Below are 19,123 nucleotides of genomic sequence, written 5' to 3'. Positions count from 1 at the left end.
CTGCAACTACTGAAGCCCACATGCCTAGAGCTCATGCTCTGCACGCAGTGAGGAGCCCACGCACCACAATGAAGAGTAGCCTCCCTTGCTGCAACTAGAGCAAGCCCATGTGCAGCAACGAAGACCCAATGCAGCCAATAAATTAATTTAAGAAAAAAAAAAGAAAAAAGAAAAGAATGCAGGTATTTTTTAAAAAAAGAGTATTAATTATTAAGGTATCAAAAACACATGCCACTGCCACAACTATTTTCAATTTACAGAATGTATAATATTCTAGCAGTGTCCAAAGCTACATAAAATTCTTGTTAGACTTTTTTGTTGTGGTTCTTTTGATTTAGAAGATCTCAAAACTCTAAATATTCCATCCTTATTGTTTATTTAAGATGTTTCTGACCTACTTTCAGGACACAGCTTTGGGCTGCTTTTCCAAGAGGAGTTAGGGGTTTGTGCTGAGCTGACCTAGTCTCAAAGTTAAGCTGTCTTCCAAACACAGGCAATCCTTGGTGACAGAGCTACCCATAGACAGAGCTGCAGTCTGTGGCATGGAGTGAGGTTTTCTTTCCTTACTTGTTCCAAGCTCAATTTAACCAGCTGAACTAATTATAGCAGGAGTTTATTAAGCACTTCCACATCCTTTCTAATAGGGATCATGATTCTGATTTTGTACTTGTCCCAACTCCACTTCCAATGTTTTAAAGATTTATTTTAGTAGTTTAAGATTATGATGCTAATAAAAATCCTCATAAGTCACTGGTCTGGCACATTTGCTGATGATTAAACTGGGGATGAAATTCAAAAAGAACTTATTTGTGGAAAAAAGTAACTTCATAAGATATACTGGGTTGGCCAAAAAGTTTGTTCGGTTAGTGAATACCTTCTTCAATAAAGTTCTTCATGAAAATGAAAAATGTGCCTTTTATTTAAAACTGAACGAACTTTTTGGCCAACCCAATAGTTTAAAAGATATAGGAAAGACGTCCTCTGGATCCTTAGAAACTTACAAGTAGTTGTGTCTCCAAGAAAATACATATGAGTAGCTACAAGCCTCAAGGGTCACCGTCTGAATGTGTTTATTAAAGTTTAGATCACTCAAGGGAGTCCTAGAAAGAAAGTTTCTTCTAGGACAGAACTGTGACCTGGGAAGGAACTGGTATAAAATACCCTGACACAAAATACTTTTTTTTTTTAAATTAACAAACTACTTCCTAAATAAAAAATAAACTCAAATATGAAACATTTAAAAGGTTGTAAGAGCTGGGAAACTCTGAAAAGCTACATGGATTGCCTCAGATTCTTACTCCACCCATTTAAACTTGGGGCACACCACAATACTTAGACACAAATAACCCTCATTTGTTAAAACGTGGATTGATGGAGCATAGAAAAAGATAATGATTTTTTCTTGTTTTAATTTGCCAATTATTACAAGCAACACTCGGGGCTGCTGCATTTTGCCCCAGAGGCCATGTGTGCCAACTCCAAGGGGCACCACTCACACAGATTTCAATGCGAGTGGTGCTCCCTGGGGCTCTACAAAGCTTCATAGATTTATTTATTTATTGGCTGCGTTGGGTCTTCATTGCTGCACACAGGCTTTCTCTAGTTGCGGTCAGGGGGGGCTACTCTTCATTGTGGTGCGTGGGCTCCTCATGGTGGTGGCTTCTCTTGTGGAGCATGGGCTCTAGGCCCATGGGCTTCAGTAGTTGCAGCACATGGGCTCAATGGTTGTGGCTCACAGGCTCTAGAGCACAGGCTCAATAATTGTGGTGTATGGGCTTAGTTGTTCCATGGCATGTGGGATCTTCCTGGACCAGGGCTTCAACCCGTGTCCGCAGCACTGGCAGCCAAATTCTTAACCACTGCACCACCAAGGAAGTCCCTACAAAGCTTCATTACAGAAAGCTGCACATTTTAAAAATGGACAGCATATCCTTCCAATCCAACTTAGGATAGTATCACTGTTTTGAATAAACAAAAAGCACTTTTCATGTAGAAGCAAAAGTGATGGTGTTTGACATCTAAGTGGTACCATAAGCACTTATTTTAACTTCATCAATGTGCTGAAAATGAAAAGAAAATGGCAAACTTGAAATTCAAAATTTAAAAGTGAAGACAGTGACATTCTAGTGCAGGAAAAAGGAAAAATTTTTTCAATAGGTGGTGATAGGTCAACTGGGTATCCACATAGGGAAAAAAAAAAAGAGAGAGAGAGAGAAAAAACTTTGACCTCCCCCACCTCAAACTATACAAAGAAATCAATTCTAAATAGATCATATGTTTAAATATGAAAGATAAAATAATAGTACTTTTAAAAGAAAACATAAAATGTCTTCATGATCTTGGAGGAGGCACAGATTTCTCAAGTAAGACACAAAGAGCATTAACCATAAGAGAAAAAGAGAAAATCTGAACTTGAATAAAATCAAGATCATCTATCTGTTCATAGAAAAGACATTAAAAAGTGTTAAAAGGTAAGCCATAAAATAGAAGATATTTGCAATACATTTATCTGACAAAAGGCTCACATCCAGAATATGTTTTAAAAAATATTCCTACAGGTCAGTTTCTCAAAGACAGACTTGAATAAGCACTTTACAAAAGACGCTTTCCAAATGGCCAACAAGCATATGGGAAGAAGCTCAGCTTCATTAGTCATCAAAGAAATGCAAATTAAAACCAAAATGCTATGTCACTACAACCCCCAAAGCATGGTGAAAATAAAAAAGAAGTAAAAGAAGTACAAATGTCGACAAAGACGTGAAGCACCTGGAACTCTCACATGCCACTGGTGGAAGAGGAAAAATCTGACAGTAACCATTAACGGTGAACATGACCAAGCAATTCTACTGCCAGCTACATAGAGAGAAATCATATAATGTAAAAGATGGCTATCAAATAATGAGACTAGCTATAAATACATATATGAAAATAACTTGTTATGGTAAACACACTGCATGTGTTTACATGTATTTTGTGTATCTTTCAATTTCATTTCCAGTGGCTTTTTAAATTGAAAATTGAAATACAGAGCTTCAACTTCCATCTTCTCCTTTGAGACAAAGTAAGCTTAAAACAAACCAACCTTATATTTAAACACAGACCATGCAATAAATAAACTGGTGACAGTATGCCCCCAAATAGCCTGTGTCAATGAAGTAGTTTTCTATTCCAATCTGATTGATACAAATAAAAAAACTAATTAAACTTCAAAATACAAGATACAGTAATGAAAGGCAGTATAAGATACTGTCCCTATCTAGATAGTGTCCCTAGACTGGCACTGTAAAAGCACTATGAGTCCACAAAAACATGTACTTAATGAATTTATATAGCCTTACATGGCTAAGCACTTCTATTCTAGTTCAGATTTCTATACCCAACTAGACACAAAGAAAAGTACTGAGAGGCCTGAAACTGAATTTTAAATTGGCACAGATGGCATGTTTATAACATCCCCACAATATGCTGAGTGTTCTCCATAAAACCAACCTAGACACAGTCCCTGCCTCTAGGGGACTTAAAATCTAAAAGTAGATGAGGCAGCCTAATTCAAAGAAAGTAAACAAACAAAAGGAAACAAAGAAGGAATGTAAGAGAAGAGAGGCCTGCATTAATCTTTCAGCTCCCAGAAGGGTAACAGCCCAATCTGAACAGTGGAGAAGGAAAGCTAACAAGTCAGAGTTTCCTTATTTACCATCATACTTAATATGACACTATGCAGTAAATATGCTCTAAAAAATTGTGCTGACCAGACTGAAAATGCTTTGTTGTTCTCTAGTTTCAACATGCAGAAGGTCTAAATCTCCATGATGGATATAATATATACCCCACTGGGTGTGTGTAAAGCACATTAAACAGCTCATGCATAGGGACTGATTTACAGCTCAAAATCTAAATTACTGAATCCAAAGCATATGAGAGCACTATTTCAAAAATCTTGGCTCAACAGGCAATTAATTAATGTGACACAACCATCTTTATCTCAAAACTCCTAAAACAAGACAGTGATTCTTACTGGATTGCATTTTTGATGTTTAACGGGATATATGAGCTATATTTGGTTTGTCTGTAAATAAACACTTCATGGGCTTACAGTTCAGCCTCTGATCTCCTCATCCAGTTGACTAGAGCTATTTCAATAGGGAGATGTCAAACAATTCTCAGAAATGTCTCTGAACACAGAACCTCTGTAAGTCCTTGAATTAAAAAACATCCTTATTTTAAACTGTGAAGATTCTTTCTGGAAGACTTCAAAATGCTGATGACATCCAATTAATTAAGTTATAGGAACCAAATTCACTTCAATAAACTGGTCCTGGCTGCTTCACTGTCTCTTTGGATCAGGTATCTCTGGCAAAGGCTGTTTATTAAAAATGATGATAATGCAGCCAAGTTCCACACAAAAAGAAGATGACGAAGACGACAATGACACTACTGACTTTGCCGCATCAAAGTAATATTATTGAATCTGAACTATAAAGAGCACAATTTAGAATAAATATTTGATGTCAGGTATCTACCCAATGTCTCAGATCTGTAACCACTGTCCCGCAGTGCTCTCTACAGCAGCCATAATATGATGACTTTCTATTTCCCCAAATGCTATCTTGTCTCTAGTTTAAAACATGGCTTCCTTTTAAAGAGAAGACTCTCAATAACCTCCCTTTATATGTAAAATTTCCATCATAGAAATTCCGTAAATAAAAATATATCTTAGATAAACCTAAGGTATCCCAGTAAAAAACTGTACTTGAATCTACTTTAGGAAGTACTATGGTAAAAATGCACTTATTCCAGTAACCCAAACTCTAAACTTTGGGATCACCATGATTCCTTCTTCCCTTCATGCCCAACCCCACCCTCCCATCCCCTACACTAATCAGTACCAAGTTGTTCAGATTCTCCTTTAGTCCAGGATCCTCCCACAGCAAGGGTCCCAGGAGGAAGCCCATCATTAGAAAAACTGAGGTCCAAAGGGCAGAAGAGTCGGAGAAAAGCCAGAGGAGAAACATTTCAGGATAAGAAGCCAAAGGTTTGAGCCAGGGAGACACTATGAAAGAATCTGGGAACAGACTGGGCAGTAGACAGAGGAGTCTGAAGAGACTGCCCAGATTACTGAGCTTTTGAGATTTGACTTGAAAGGCCAAGCGGGGGGAGGTATGGTGGGTCAGACCAACTCAAAAAGGCCAGGTGGTACAAACACCCTACAATTTTTCTCACATACCCTTTTCCAAATTCACTCTGCCACCAGGCTAGCTCAGACCCTCCCGGACCTCACCTGAACAAGTACAATGCTGTCTTAACTGACCTGTTGTCCTCCTATTTCTCTATTGTCCTCCTATTTCTCTACCAACACACTGTGGTCAAAATCATCTTCTTAAAGTACCATGTCAAACCCTTTCAATGTTTTTCATCAGCCTTAATAGAAGATTTATAAATCCTTAAAACGGTTTCCAGGATCTGACTCCTCTCTAGCCTCACACTTTCCCCCAACATCCTCTGCACCAGTCATAATGACTTTCAATTCCCCAAAATGCTGTCTTGCCTCTAGTTTCAAACATGATTTCCTTTTAGATAGAAGACTCCTAATCACCCTCCCAACTTTCACTTTCACGTTTTATCTTAAATATTGTTTCCTTAAGGTGGCTTTCCTTGAACCCTCCAAAGGGTCCCTGCTATATTCCCATGGCACTCTGTACTTCCCTTTTTGTGATGTACAACAAATCTATAATTACAAACAGTAAAGAAGTCTGTGTTCTATGAGGGCCAGAACGTATACCTAGCAATTGGATTAAGAATGTTTCTTCCTTACTCAAAAATCTTCAATGGCATCCCCCAACTTCTGCATTAAGTACATATTTGTCAGCATGGGACTTCAAGGCCCTCCACAGTATGAACTTTTTAAATTAATTAATGAAGTTGTGCTGGTCTTAGTTGCAGGAGGCGGGCTCCTTAGTTGTGGCATGCGAACTCTTAGTTGTGGCACCCATGTGGGATCTAGTTCCCTGACCAGGGATCAAACCTGGGCCCCCTGTACTGGAAGCTCGGAGTTCTAACAACTGCACCACCAGGGAAGTCCCCACAGTATGAATTTTTATGGTCTACTATTTTCTGAATGCTTCCCCAAAGCAGGATTATCTGTTCCTTTCCAAAGAAGCCATGTACTTAGTAGTGCCTTCATTTCTGTAGCTTCCTCTATGAACCTGGCTTCCCTGTCTTTAAAAATACTACCCATTCTTCCAAACCTATATCCAATTCCATCTTCTCCATAGAATTTTTCCTGATTTCCCCCAAGTAAATTTGGCTTCTCCCACCTTTGACTCCCCTCCTGCTCAAATATGTTGTATTTTCCTTATGATACTTTCCTAAGTCTACCTAGTTGTTATGGTACATCTCATATTCTTATGTTTTAAATGTCTTAGATAGTGCTGGTTATACCTTGCTTTTCCATATATCTCCTTATCACATTTTGTATATGCCTTATATACAGAAGGTGCTCCATACATGCATTAACTTGAATCTAAAAAAATCTACTACATATAAAGCAGTTGTGTAAGGCAGTTGTCTAAATATGTGGATAAAATGATTTTAAAAGTACAAAAGATACCTGTGAAACAGATGGATGCTAAATGGAATTAGAAAAGCACATTATGTTACCAGTACAAAGACAGAAATACATCTTTATTTGCATCTCAAATAAATGCTCTTTCATCAAAAAGTAATACATCTTTAGAGACATTTATCTTACATTATACATTAAGATGCCCACATTTATTTCAAATCTAACAATTTAAAATAAATATAATTTTAACTCATTTCATGTACCAGTATAACACAGTGCGACTGCTCAATATTTATCTTTGTGACCATTTTTGCTGTTTGCTGGACAAAAGGAAAACAGAAAATAACATTATTTAGGTGCGCTTAAAACTATAAGTCAGAAAAGACCACAGAAGTTTAGTTCAACTCATTAAATTTCTAGATAAAGAAATAAAGACTATGAGATTCTTGGCCAAGGTCACAAAACCAAAGCCAGGACAAAGGCTCAGACCATCTGACTTCCACTGCAGCACTCTTCCCACCCCAAAACAATACTCACCTCAAGGCTGTAATAACTAGAGTACATTATTTTCAATCCACATTGGAGCCAACAACATTCCAGTACCGAATTACAGCCATTTGCACATTTTCAGTCATGCTCAAGAGAAACAAAAGTGTGACAAATGAAGGAATGAAAAGGAATTTTTATTATCTTTTCCCAGGATCCTTCTATCTTACAAATGGTTAGAAATGAACACTACTTCATAAGCTTTGAGAGTGTCTGTGTTCAAAGACACTATGAAAGGCAAGAAAAACATGATAGGAAATTACATACATAATAGAATTTTGACACAGGATGGAACATGCAACAAAGAACATTTTAAATGCTACTCTATCAAAGTTACTATTTATTTCATAGTAACCAAGAAAGATGATGTTTCAAGGAAAAAAAAAAAGGTAGCAGCTTATTTCTCAAAACCCACTTAAACCTAGCTACCAATATTTACCATATATTTACCATCTTACAGTTGCATTCCTAATACTGGCACATAGTAGGCACTTAGTATTTTCATAATAAAGTAATTAATCTCTTAGTAGCGCCTAGTACTATTCTTGACTACTGCAGTTGTATATCAGTGACTACAAAATGCTGCTGCTTGTAGCAGAATACAATGAACATTGACATTTTGTATCAAACAGAAATGTTCCAAGCCTAGAACATTTTACAATGTGTATGTATCTGTATCTGTGTATGTGTGCTTGTATATGTGTATACAGGCTCTATTTGCTTTCTCTCTATATACATACATACACATATATGTATACATGAATATATGACATGTATTTTTGACAATAGTGATTTTACCTAAAGATCTTGTGCTATGGGACAGTGATTTTCAAACTTTTCTTACAGCAGTTCATAGTAAGAAAACATTATATACCACAACCTAGTACATATAACACGTACATGCACAAGAACACACATACATGCACAAGAACACACGTATATAACTAAAACAAGCGTTTCGTGAAACACCACCATTACTATACCCGAAGCACTAATATTTTCTATTTCATTTTTAAAAATGCAGTTTGTGATCCACTAAACTGATTTTTGTCACCCCTGTTCTGAAAGATCATAAAAGTGTGACAAGACACTAAGACACTGGCAAGGTGTTAACCTTAGTTTGGCATTCATTCCTTAGACATAGCCTAGGCTCTGCAGACACCAACCAGACACTGGCAAAATGAAGACTAGAAGTTATTGAACATTGTTCATTCAAAAGCTATGCTGAACACCATAAGGACATTATTACTGTGTAAGTAAAAAATACAGACCACATTTAAAACAAGTCTCAAAAATTTTAAAGGAGTCAAATAATAATACATATTCTGATCACAATGGAATTAAATTAGAAATCAATAACAGAAAGCTCTGTAAAAATCCCAATTATTTGGAAAATAAATAATATATTTCTAAATAACTCAAGGATCGAAAAAGAAAACAAAAGGAAAACTAGAAAATATTTTTAACTAAATTAAAATTAAAAGACAACACATCAAAACTCGGAGGAAGCAAAAATACCAGCAAGAGTTTTACTGGTTTAGAGAAGAACAATGAGCCCAGGCCGCCATGTCCGCTGGGTTCCCTCTAGAGCAACCCAAACTGCTCACAAAAGGAGGGTGACCACCTGGAGTGAGAGCCATTAGGTTAATTTTACTGCTAATGAAGTTTAAGGTGAAGGAAAAATCCCCCCACCTCACCCCAGTTAGAAAGGCTTTCCTAAATCTGAAAGGAGACTAGGAACCTAATAAGCAATTTGCCATCAGTGAAGAAGAGCCACGCAAACAGGATAATACGAATAGAGAACAGTGGGGGAAACATCCAGAAAGAGGCAAGACAGGAAGCTGCAGAGCATGGTGTGATTCAACGGGCAGCGCTAGACAGACTGTTTCAGGATGGTTTCTCCCCAAGCGAAGGACAACTCCTGGGACACAGGAGTCTCTTACTATGGTCTAATGTTATGTAACTGAACCTTCACAGATTCATCCCAGAACCAAATTAAATGCAGGAAAAAACCCTCAGTTTCTCAGAGGCCATCTAGACCAAAACAGGCCACAATCAGAACCTGTTTGGCCTTCATATGTTCTGAGGTGGTCTGTGGACCCCTCCAATCCTCAAACCCTGCAAATCTGGGTTATATTATATATTCCAGTATTTTTTAATTCAGCATGCAGGGCTGAGAGGAGAGAGGACAAGTATCTCAATACTTATTTTTAATTGAAAATAGTATCAGTTTATCCACTGTTTAAAAAGGGGGTGAGGAGGGCTAAAACATTATAGACAACCATTAATTCAGTTCGATGGAAAGTACTAGGCTGATCATTTTGATTAGAGGTGCTCATTATATATGTTTTCTACATGTATTTCAGGGAACTAAAACGAATGAGGATGCTACTCTGCTTTGCTGGAGGCAATCCCACATTCTGCTAGGTCTGGTTTTTATATGTGCCTGGCTTCCTAAAATAGGCATAAACAGCCTTATTTAGATCTATGCTATTTATTTCCAGAGAAGGAACCTCAGAACTTTTAAACTAGGATAGGTTATCTAATCTTTTTACACCTTTGTTGTGATAAAGGAAGAAAAATACATGATCCTGGCAGCCAAAAGAAGACTGAACTTAATTACAAAGATTTAAAAGCAGAAAAATTTATACAGTGGCTTTTTAGAAAAAGAACACTTTCTTCCTTTCATCTCAAAGCAAAACATTTATCTACCAAGAAGCATGAATACTGTGTTCTTTCTTTTTAAAACTTTTTAAAAAGTAATATCCTTTTTTACTGAAGGAACCTGGAGTCTTAGACTTAATCTTGTAATCTGAAAGTCTAACATACCCATGCAATCTGAACTGTTGACTACTACTCAAAGCCATTATAGGAACTAAACAGTTAGATCAATTCATATGCCATATCCTCAAATGAAAACCTCACAATGAAATGATACTTTTGACAGAACATTAATGAATTAAAACCAATTTTTCTAAATCCTTTTGGAGGAGAAACATTTTAAGTGATGGAATAAAGATGAACAAAGTTATATTATTCTTTTACCATATTAACCAATCTAGTGCACATTACTTCACAGCAGAAATTTACAATGCATAATCAACATGCTGAGTGATGCATCAGTGATGATTAAATATGCCAAGGTCTTAATTATAATACCACTTTACATTTGTATAGAACATTCCACTTTGCAAAACACATCCATAAACTCCTTTGACTCTATGTCCTTCAATTTAAGTTCAATAGCTGGAAGATGTGAATCTACCTGGATATACTGAAATAGTTAAGAGCAGGGACTCTGGAGCCAACTGTCTGGTTTGGATTCTTAGCATTGCCACTTACAATTGCAGAACGTGATTCTGAGTACATTACTCAACATCTTTATGCCTGGTTTCATCATCTGTAAAATGGGGATAATAATTGTTTCTACCTCTCAGGCCCACTGATGATGAAATCAATTAATATATGTCAAGCACGGAACACAGTATCTAGCACAGAGTAACCATTATATATTACACGTGCCAGTTGTACTTATCAGCAGCATCACCGCATGGATAGGGAAACAAGCTGCTAAGTCACAGAGCCAGGAATGGAAACCAGAGCTTCTTCTCCCATTTGATGCTCCATCCACAAAGGGCGGGGGGTCTGTTTTTTTGAAGTATCCTAAGGTTTTCTAGACTGATGTAAAACAGTTTAATATGGAATTGTACAAATCAAAAAATTCAACAGTTCAAAACATTTATAAAGTGTGTATTTTAATTTATGTTTACATATACATTTTAGGTTAAATTGACTATTAAAAATACAAATACTCCATTTTGAGGGCAGAACTATACACTGAGGAATTTAGTCATCTGTGTCACTATATTTGCAAAACAAAACTCAAATCTAGAGGGAAATATACTAAAATGATAACCGTGTTAGAATTTCCTTTTTCTTTTTTCTTTTTCCTTTTTCTGGTCTTCAAGACATTCAGTATTGTGATATAACATTTGTAATTTTAAAAAATGATTTCCAAAAAAAGTTTACCAAGGTTTGAAAATAGTGTTGACAGAATTAACACTTTCAAAATTAATTCTAGAAAATAATAAATGTCCAGCTGAAAAACTGCCCTCTTTTTTCAGACATGTTTTGGGCTATCTTTCCTCAGACTTCAAATTTTTTCCCTTTAGTGATTTAGGTGACTGTGACAACATCTTCCACTGTATCTAAAAATAGGGCATGGGTGTATAAATTTATGAGCTGAAATGCAAAAATGCACTGGATGTCTAAATTAGAGTATTAAATCATTTAGCATACCCTAGCATAAAAATATTTTTTGAGCACTCATATCCACACGCTTTGTATATTCATACACTTTTAATTCAACCATTTTTAATCTTTTTATATGAAGTGAAGTTACGAACTTTTTAAAACATGCCAAATCACCACTTAAGAGATTAACTGGGACAAAGCACTCCACTCCAAACCTCAAGTTCCTTATCTGAATAATAAGGAGAGTAGACTAGAATGTCAGTCAGTGGTTTACAACCTTCTTTCCACCCCAGCATATCTGAGGGATTCAACATCTCTCCACTTACAGCAGTGGGGACAGGCTGAAAATGTCCCACAGGTGATTCTCATACACTACCCTATAAGCTATCCCCTGCCCTCCACTCCATTCCACTCCTGCAGAGTTCTGTAAGGTTCTGCGCAGTTCTAAACCCTGCCCCTGTAGGTACAGGAAAATCACAACCCAATGACCTGGAAAGGTACCTGACAGTGTTACTTTAATGTATTTTAAAAGAAAGGCCAAAAGTTAATAACGCATATTCTTTTGCTGAAGCATGCAAGATTTAAAAAGAAGTTGTAAACTGATTATATCAAAGAGGGCTTTGTAACTTAACTGTTCATATGGCAAACAGCACAGCTCCCCTGGAATTCGCTTCTAATCAAGGAGGCAGGTAAAGGAAGAGGAAAAGTGGGGAATCAAATAAAACACCTCCCAAAGTTGAGAGAATGGTTTGAATGTGTGATTAATGGAAAAGATAGTTGTACAAGTCAACTTTTCTGATAACAGAGAAGGAAAGCCAAAGATTGACAAGCAAAGATAACATGTGATGCCAAATCTCTCTTTTTTTTTAACCAGACAACTCTGTTATAATAATAACAGCTAACAGCTACTAAATAATAATAACTAATAGCTACTAAAAATATGATTTGAGTATATGCCATATTATAAATATAAGCCAAATATATTGGCTTAGCATGGTAATTGATAATTGTCCAGTATATTTACAAAGTATTAACTTTCTTTGAATGTCTACTTAGTGTGGACAAATTCTATGCTATTTAAAAGCTACTGCATGTGCAAAGTATTGTGAAACATTCTCACAACTAGGGAAGAAGGAAATGGAATTTTAAGACTTCCTTGGAAAATGTGTGTTTACCTCAAATGTGAGCCAACATTATATCGTCATTAATAAGTACACAAGGCATGGCAAAGATGCTGAGTGGGGCTTCAAAATGAGAATTATCTATATGAAAAAAAATGTGTAACTGCATTATCTTCAAATCAGAAAACATATTAATCAATAAATGCTGATTATTAGCTATGTGTCTTATAGTGAGAAGAACCTTAAAAGGCACAAAAAATAACAGTATTTCACAGATTCAGTATTTGACTTCCCTTCCCCACCCCCCAATTGGCTGGGTATGAAAGTTGCTGTCCTCTGTACCAGAAGATGACACCAATGGTGACTGAGAATACAATGTATACATCTCTATCACTGCTCTATTGATTCGTGCCTGAAAAAGTTGATAAAAAATTTTGGTAGGATTTCTTTTGAAACGCTTTACAAAACATGCTGTCCATTGTTGGCTTAACTTGCTGAAAGCACTTTCCATTAAAAAAACAAATTCTCAGTGTCTTCCACATGAATCATAACAGTAAAACCTAAAACTTGTGTCAGTGAACAGACCAAATAACCCAAAAAGAAATAAAAGTGAACAGAAAGAAAATGACCCAACCTCGGTTAAGATGTTCACATTAGAGACAGTAACAATAAACATTATGCAAGAGAAGACAATTCCTAACACTGAGTTGGGATGGATAAATATTTGCTTAATGAATATACACATTTCTTCCTCATTCTATACCCATGTGTCAAAGCATCAAACAATTTAATCTGTGGCAGTTTCTGTTGTGTCTCAAACTTTACATGTAAGTTTATCATGAGGCGGAAAAAAAAAAAACCTGCTTGGCTCGACTCACCATGAATCACAGCCAGGAGGTCATCTTGTCGTGTATCAGCAACTATGTTTTCACTACAGCTATGTGACCTTAAGTGGCAGCAGCAGAGGCACCAAAATAGAAGGGGCAGGAGGCTTCTCCTGGTTTCTCGGCCCCAAATGAGCTTGTCCAGCCCATTCGGGCATCTGAGCAAAAGCCAACCGCAGAGGAGAGAAAGAACAAACCCAAGAGCTCCGCGGAGGAAGGCTGCAGGCCCACCACACCTTCCCTGCCCTCCCCGGGAGCCCGGGGAGGCAAGAACATAAAAGAGGACGGGCTTAAGAAACAGCGTGGAGAGGGCAGCATGACAAGGGCCAAAGCTAGCCGGGTGTGGGATAAAACCCAACAGTGACCGAGCTGTACAGCTTTCGGGAAGGTCTGGACACCGAGGAGGCTCTCCAGCCTGGGCTCCGCGCGCAGCTCCGGCGCGAGCGCACCCGAGCGGGCCCCCTGCCTCCAGGCACCTCCAGCACCCGGGACCTGCCGCTGCTCCCACCTCACCTGTCGGATGCCCGCTGGCCCCGCCGGCGTCTCCGGCCCCCGGTCCCCGCCCCGGCCCATCCTCCCTTCACGTCCCCTCCCTGCGCGTCTCTCGGGGCCACCGCCGGGGTCAGCGTGGGCAGGGGGCCGAAGCCCGCCCCGCCGCCCCAGGCCGGGCCCCGGCACTCACTTTCTGAATCCGCTTCAGCGCCATGGGTCAGGGAGGGCGGCGGGGACACCGGCCGGCAGGGGGCGGCTGCGGGGCTCGGGGGCGTGGGGTCGTCGCGGGCTTGGCTCGCCGGCTCCTGGGCTGGCTCAGCCGGGTGGGTCCCCGGCTCGCCGCTCTCCGGCTCGCTCCCGGCGCCGCTGCCTGCCCAGAGTGCGCCCGAGCGCGAGCGTGCGCGAGTGTGCGGGCGGGGCCGCCGGCGAGACTCTTTTGTTTCCGCTTTTGCTTCTGGGAAGGAGCCTGCGCCCGCCCCGCCCCGCCCCGCCCCGCCCCGCCGGGCACGCTGGGAAGTGTAGTTTCTGTGCCCTGCTCGGCCGCCGCCCCGGCAGCCTGGGCTCTGAGCTGCCGGCTCTGGACTTGCTCCCTGCAACTGCATTTTAATCAGTGGAAACCTGGAGTTCCCATTCTGTAAGATGAGGGTAACGAATTAGCTCGGAAAACATGTACCGGATTCTAATATGTACTACAGCTCATCTTGTTATTTTTACCTTTAGAGATTTCAGTCTTCTCAGATATATGAAGTGCCCCAATTTCTGACACATGCACAGACTCATACCAGTTATGACGCCTTACTTACCTCCTTAGTTCCTCTTTCAAAAGGCGCTCATCCTGTATGTCTGCGCCGCCTTGGAACTCCGGATTCTGAGCTCCATCCTCACTCTCGGCTCCTTCCTCTCCGTTGGCAGTACAGTACCAGCTCAGTGCACATAGTCTACTCGCACTCCTCACTCCCCCAATGCTGATGAACTTGTGCTCATTAAAACTTGTCTTCTGCTTTCAGCACCAGCAGAATTCGGTTTTCACCAAAGCTGAGCTTGAGTTTCTAATTCCCGAAATCAAGTCACTCCTTTTCCTCTGTGATGTTTTTGATCCATTTGATTGCGTGCGAGCTACCCTTTTTCTTTTCAGAACGCTCACCACCTCCAGCTTCCAGAGCACCGGGGTGGTTCGGTCTTCTATTTCTCTGACTTACCCTTTTCTGTTACCAGCTCCTCTTCTCAAGAGTTAGAGTACCCTGGAGTTCCAATCTCCGATCTCTCACCAGCACTATCTTCCTAGAAGATAGACTTTGTGTCCTCCCATGAACTGGGAGGCTACCCAGCATGACTGGAGGAGCGTGGGCTTTGTAGATGGACCCTTATCCTGGGACGGAATCCCAACTCTGACCCCTACCACTGTGTGACTGTGTAGCAACTTAAACTCTCTAAACCTCAGTTTCCTCATGTCCAAAGAGATAATAATCTCTAGGTATTTTATCGTAAGAATTAACTGATAGGGACTTCCTAGGTGGTGCAGTGGTTAAGAATCCGCCTGCCAATGCAGGGGACACGGGTTCGAGCCCTGGTCTGGGAAGATCCCACATACCACTGAGCAACTAAGCCCCTGTACCACAACTATTGAGCCTGCCCTCTAGAGCCCGTGAGCCACAACAAGAGAAGCCACTGCAGTGTGCAGCCCTCACACCACAACAAAAAGTAGCTCCCACACCGCAACAAAGAGTAGCCCCCACCCCTGCTCTCTGCAACATCAACAAAGACCCAATGCAACAAATAAATAAATAAATAAAATAAACATTAAAAAAAGAATTAACTGATATTAATATAATGTGCCAAACACAGTACCTAATATGTTGAAAGTGCCCTACAAAAATTATTTCCTTACTCTCACCCCAGTTTCAGCCTTTCGTGTCCAAAAGTCTGCTAGACATGTCCACCTTCCTCCCCTGTGGCCAGGAATCAGAATGTGTTACAAGATGAGGGTTAGAAGAAAGCTCTTCAGGAAGCCCAGAACAATAGCTACCATAGCATTGTAAAGGCTTACAAAGAGCAAGGAGCAAAAATCCATTCATGTAACTTAAAAGAAAATGTTCAGGGAAATAGGATAGTGAAAGATGATAGAAATAATTAATGGAATCTGAAACTTATCTTAGAAGCCTCTCATTCCCCATCCCCACCTCCCTCACCCAAAATAAGTGTAAAAACTGAAACTGGTCTGGAGCCTGGCTACTCTCTTATTTTCCTTTTCCTGAGGTCTCGCTTCTCTCTGCACGCTGGCCCACCCTTCTTTTTTCAGCTCCCCCTTAACTTCTCTTGTATAGGGCATGAGCTCCCACCACGCTTACTCCACTTTTTGGCATTCTTCAAGCAACTGTTCCTGCTGCTAAATGGCCAAGCCTTTTGGTACTCCTATTTATCTCCCTAAAAGGAAGAATTGGCACAACTCATTTTTTACTCCAGGCCAATGCATGTGCAGCTAGTAAGCAAAGTCTGGGTTGACTACCCTTGGGTTAGTTGGCTACCCATGGTCCAATCAGCTGTGGGAAGTTTGAAATACTTTGGGGCAAAGAGGTTTCTGAAAACACCAGCAAGGTCATATTATCCTGCAAAGAGGTGTATTGGGGCTAGCTTGGTGCACCATCTTTGTGCTCCAGAAAGTAGGACCCTATCCCAAACATTGCTCTTCCTTTTTATAGGGCAAGCATGAGAGTGTTCTTGTAAATAGGGGAGAAACAGTCTGGGCTTGGGCACCAGCTGCTTTGGGGAGTTGTATTCCTAACCTGATAGTATTTGGGTATCATACAGGAAGTGAGGCCATGCTCAGCCGCTCCCACTACTGGGAAGCACTAGTTGCAGGTAGCTCGTTACCAGGAAGCCCAGAAAAAACCTCCAAGGTCTTTAAACAGACAGTCCTGATAGGACAGTCCATCGTCACTTGATAGATAACAGAAACACACACTCAAGCAGAGGCTACAGTCAAGGCAGTTTCATTCAAAAGGCACTGAGAGCCCAGGACACTGGCATTAATTTCTCCCTCTTCCAGGGTATCCTATGTACTGCTGAAAGACAGTCATCGTATCACTCCATTTTTTAAAAACCTCTATTGATTTGTATCATGGAAGTCCAATGCCTCAGCTTACTGGAAAACACCCACCCCAATTTGTCCCTAAACGCCCCCTTTCTGTCTTTAGCTCACACATTATAGTTAAGTAATGTCATGTGTCTTTGCACAATCCATTCTCTCTGCATAGAACGACCTCCCACCATGCACCTGCCAAACATATCCTTCAAAACCCAACTCAAATGATACAGACTTTATCAGAGGGATTGCACTTCCTTTCAGAAACTCATATTTAAGGATACAGAGCCGCCATTCTCAGCACTTGGAATACAGAATGGTTGCCTGATGATGTTAATCAGGAAAAAGAATGGTCCAGGGGAAAAACGTGAATTAAGGAATTAAGACATTTGGAGAAGTCTCTGGAGAGAGACATTTGGAGACCAAGTAAAAGAGGTGAATGAAGAACTTCTTGGGGCCTGGTGGAGTGTGGTGACTCTTTGATAGAGTCAGAGCAACAACCTGGGCAGTTTGTGAAGACCCTGAAGAAACTGACACAGTGATCTGGCCAGAAATTTTCCGAGTAGAGCAAAAAGGAAGGGTTTGATGAAAAGATGCAGGCATTCCTAGTGAGTGTGGCATGATGGAGCAGGGCGTGTGTCAGGAGTCCAGAGTCTGTAGTCCCTGCGCTTGGCCCTGGCTGGGTGAGGCGAGCAGAGTGGCTGCCTTGCTAGGAACACCACCACCAACTCTGCTGTCTTTGGAACAGAAGGTACCTGTTTCTCAGGTAACGGTCACTGATAGCCAATTTTGCTTCTCTTCCACCTGTTCTCTATGCAAACATGTTTGTCTTTGCAAATATAAGAGCTCCTTTTGGTTTTCTCTTTGTGCCTCTTTGTGGCTGTGCTGTCAAAAGCCTTTGTAGAGGGCCTCCCCACTCAAATGCTCCCAATTCTTGTGAACTTTGGGTGTTTTTTTGGGCTGATGAGAGCTCTCGTTTGTCCTGGGGCAGTTCTGGACATATAGGCCACCATGGTCTTCAGATACAGCAAGGCCTTTTCCCTTGTGATTCTATTGTCTCATAACTGTAAAACCAGAATCACCAGAAGGCAAAACCCAGTCAGGAGAGTTGGGATGGCTCAGAACAGGTGGTTGGCACACATGTAGTTCAAGCATTCTTCCTTTTAAAGTATTTCCAGAATAGCTCTCTGGCTTGTTGGCTCACCGGTTCTATCCTTACCCCCTCCCCCACTAACTGTCCAGCTACAGGTCAGAAGATTCAAGGGGATGATTCCCAGGCTGGGGCATGTATTTGAAACGTGAACATCCTTGTCCCCAAGTAACCCTCTACAGGGTTAGAACCCAGTGTTGAGGGAATTCTCTGGTGGTGCAGTGGTTAAGAATCCACCTGCCAATGTAGGGAACATGGGTTCAATCCCTAGTCCAGGAAGATCCCACATGTCGCAGAGCAACTAAGCCCGTGCACCACAACTACTAAGCCTGCGTGCTGCAACTACTGAAGACTGCACGCCTAGAACCCATGCTCTGAAACAAGAGAAGCCACCTCAATGAGAAGTCCCAGCTTGCCACAACTAGAGAAAGCCCATGCACAGCAAAGATGCAACACAGACAAAAAAAAGAAAAAAAAAAAAAAAAGAAAGAAAGGCAGAGAGCCTCAAAGGTTGTGAGGCCAACCATAAATTTTTCAGGAGTGACAGACAGGTATATACTTCCTTTAAGGATTTTTTCTGTTATGTGTATTCTTCTAGGACTTACATTTCCTTCAAAACTGTTTCTGTCCATTTTGTAGACTATTTTTTAAATGGTTAATTAAAACCAATTTCAAGCACTGAACAGCAAGCAGAATGTTTAAACATTTTTTGGTTTCTGTTTGTCTAATGAGGTATGAGAAAGAAACGCCTTCTGTAGTTCCAGTCATAATATATTTTAATAAAGTTTTGAGCAGCCCTGGTGTATTAGGCAGGACTCTCCAGAGAAACAGAACCAATAAGGTACACAGTACATAGATATGTAAGAGGAGATTATTATGGGGATTGGCTCACATGATTATGGAAGCTGAGATATGCCATGATATGCCATCTGCAAGCTGGAGAACCAGGAAAGCCAGTGATATTATTCAGGCCAAGTCCGAAAGTCTGAAAACCGGAGAAGCCTATGATATAATTTCCAATCTGAGGCCAAA

At 40.4% G+C, this 19,123-nt stretch overlaps 1 protein-coding gene across 2 annotated transcripts in view; it reads right to left on the bottom strand.

The window, feature by feature from the left end:
• Positions 1–14,327, bottom strand: part of UBE2D1 (ubiquitin conjugating enzyme E2 D1) — a 34,286-nt gene extending 19,959 nt beyond the window's left edge. The window contains exon 1 of one of the 2 annotated variants that reach the window (XM_057735577.1): positions 14,050–14,327. In XM_057735577.1, coding sequence (XP_057591560.1) covers positions 14,050–14,073 — 24 coding nt within the window. In that variant the 5' untranslated portion in view covers positions 14,074–14,327. Of the gene's footprint in view, positions 1–6,825; positions 7,094–14,049 lie in introns of those variants that run through there. The other variant, XM_057735576.1, reaches the window with a different exon arrangement.
• Between the last annotated feature and the right edge of the window lie 4,796 nt (positions 14,328–19,123).

The sequence above is a fragment of the Hippopotamus amphibius genome, chromosome 5 (assembly GCF_030028045.1).
Source record: "Hippopotamus amphibius kiboko isolate mHipAmp2 chromosome 5, mHipAmp2.hap2, whole genome shotgun sequence".
Classification (NCBI taxonomy): domain Eukaryota; kingdom Metazoa; phylum Chordata; class Mammalia; order Artiodactyla; family Hippopotamidae; genus Hippopotamus; species Hippopotamus amphibius.
This window is presented reverse-complemented; position numbering and strand designations above follow the sequence as displayed.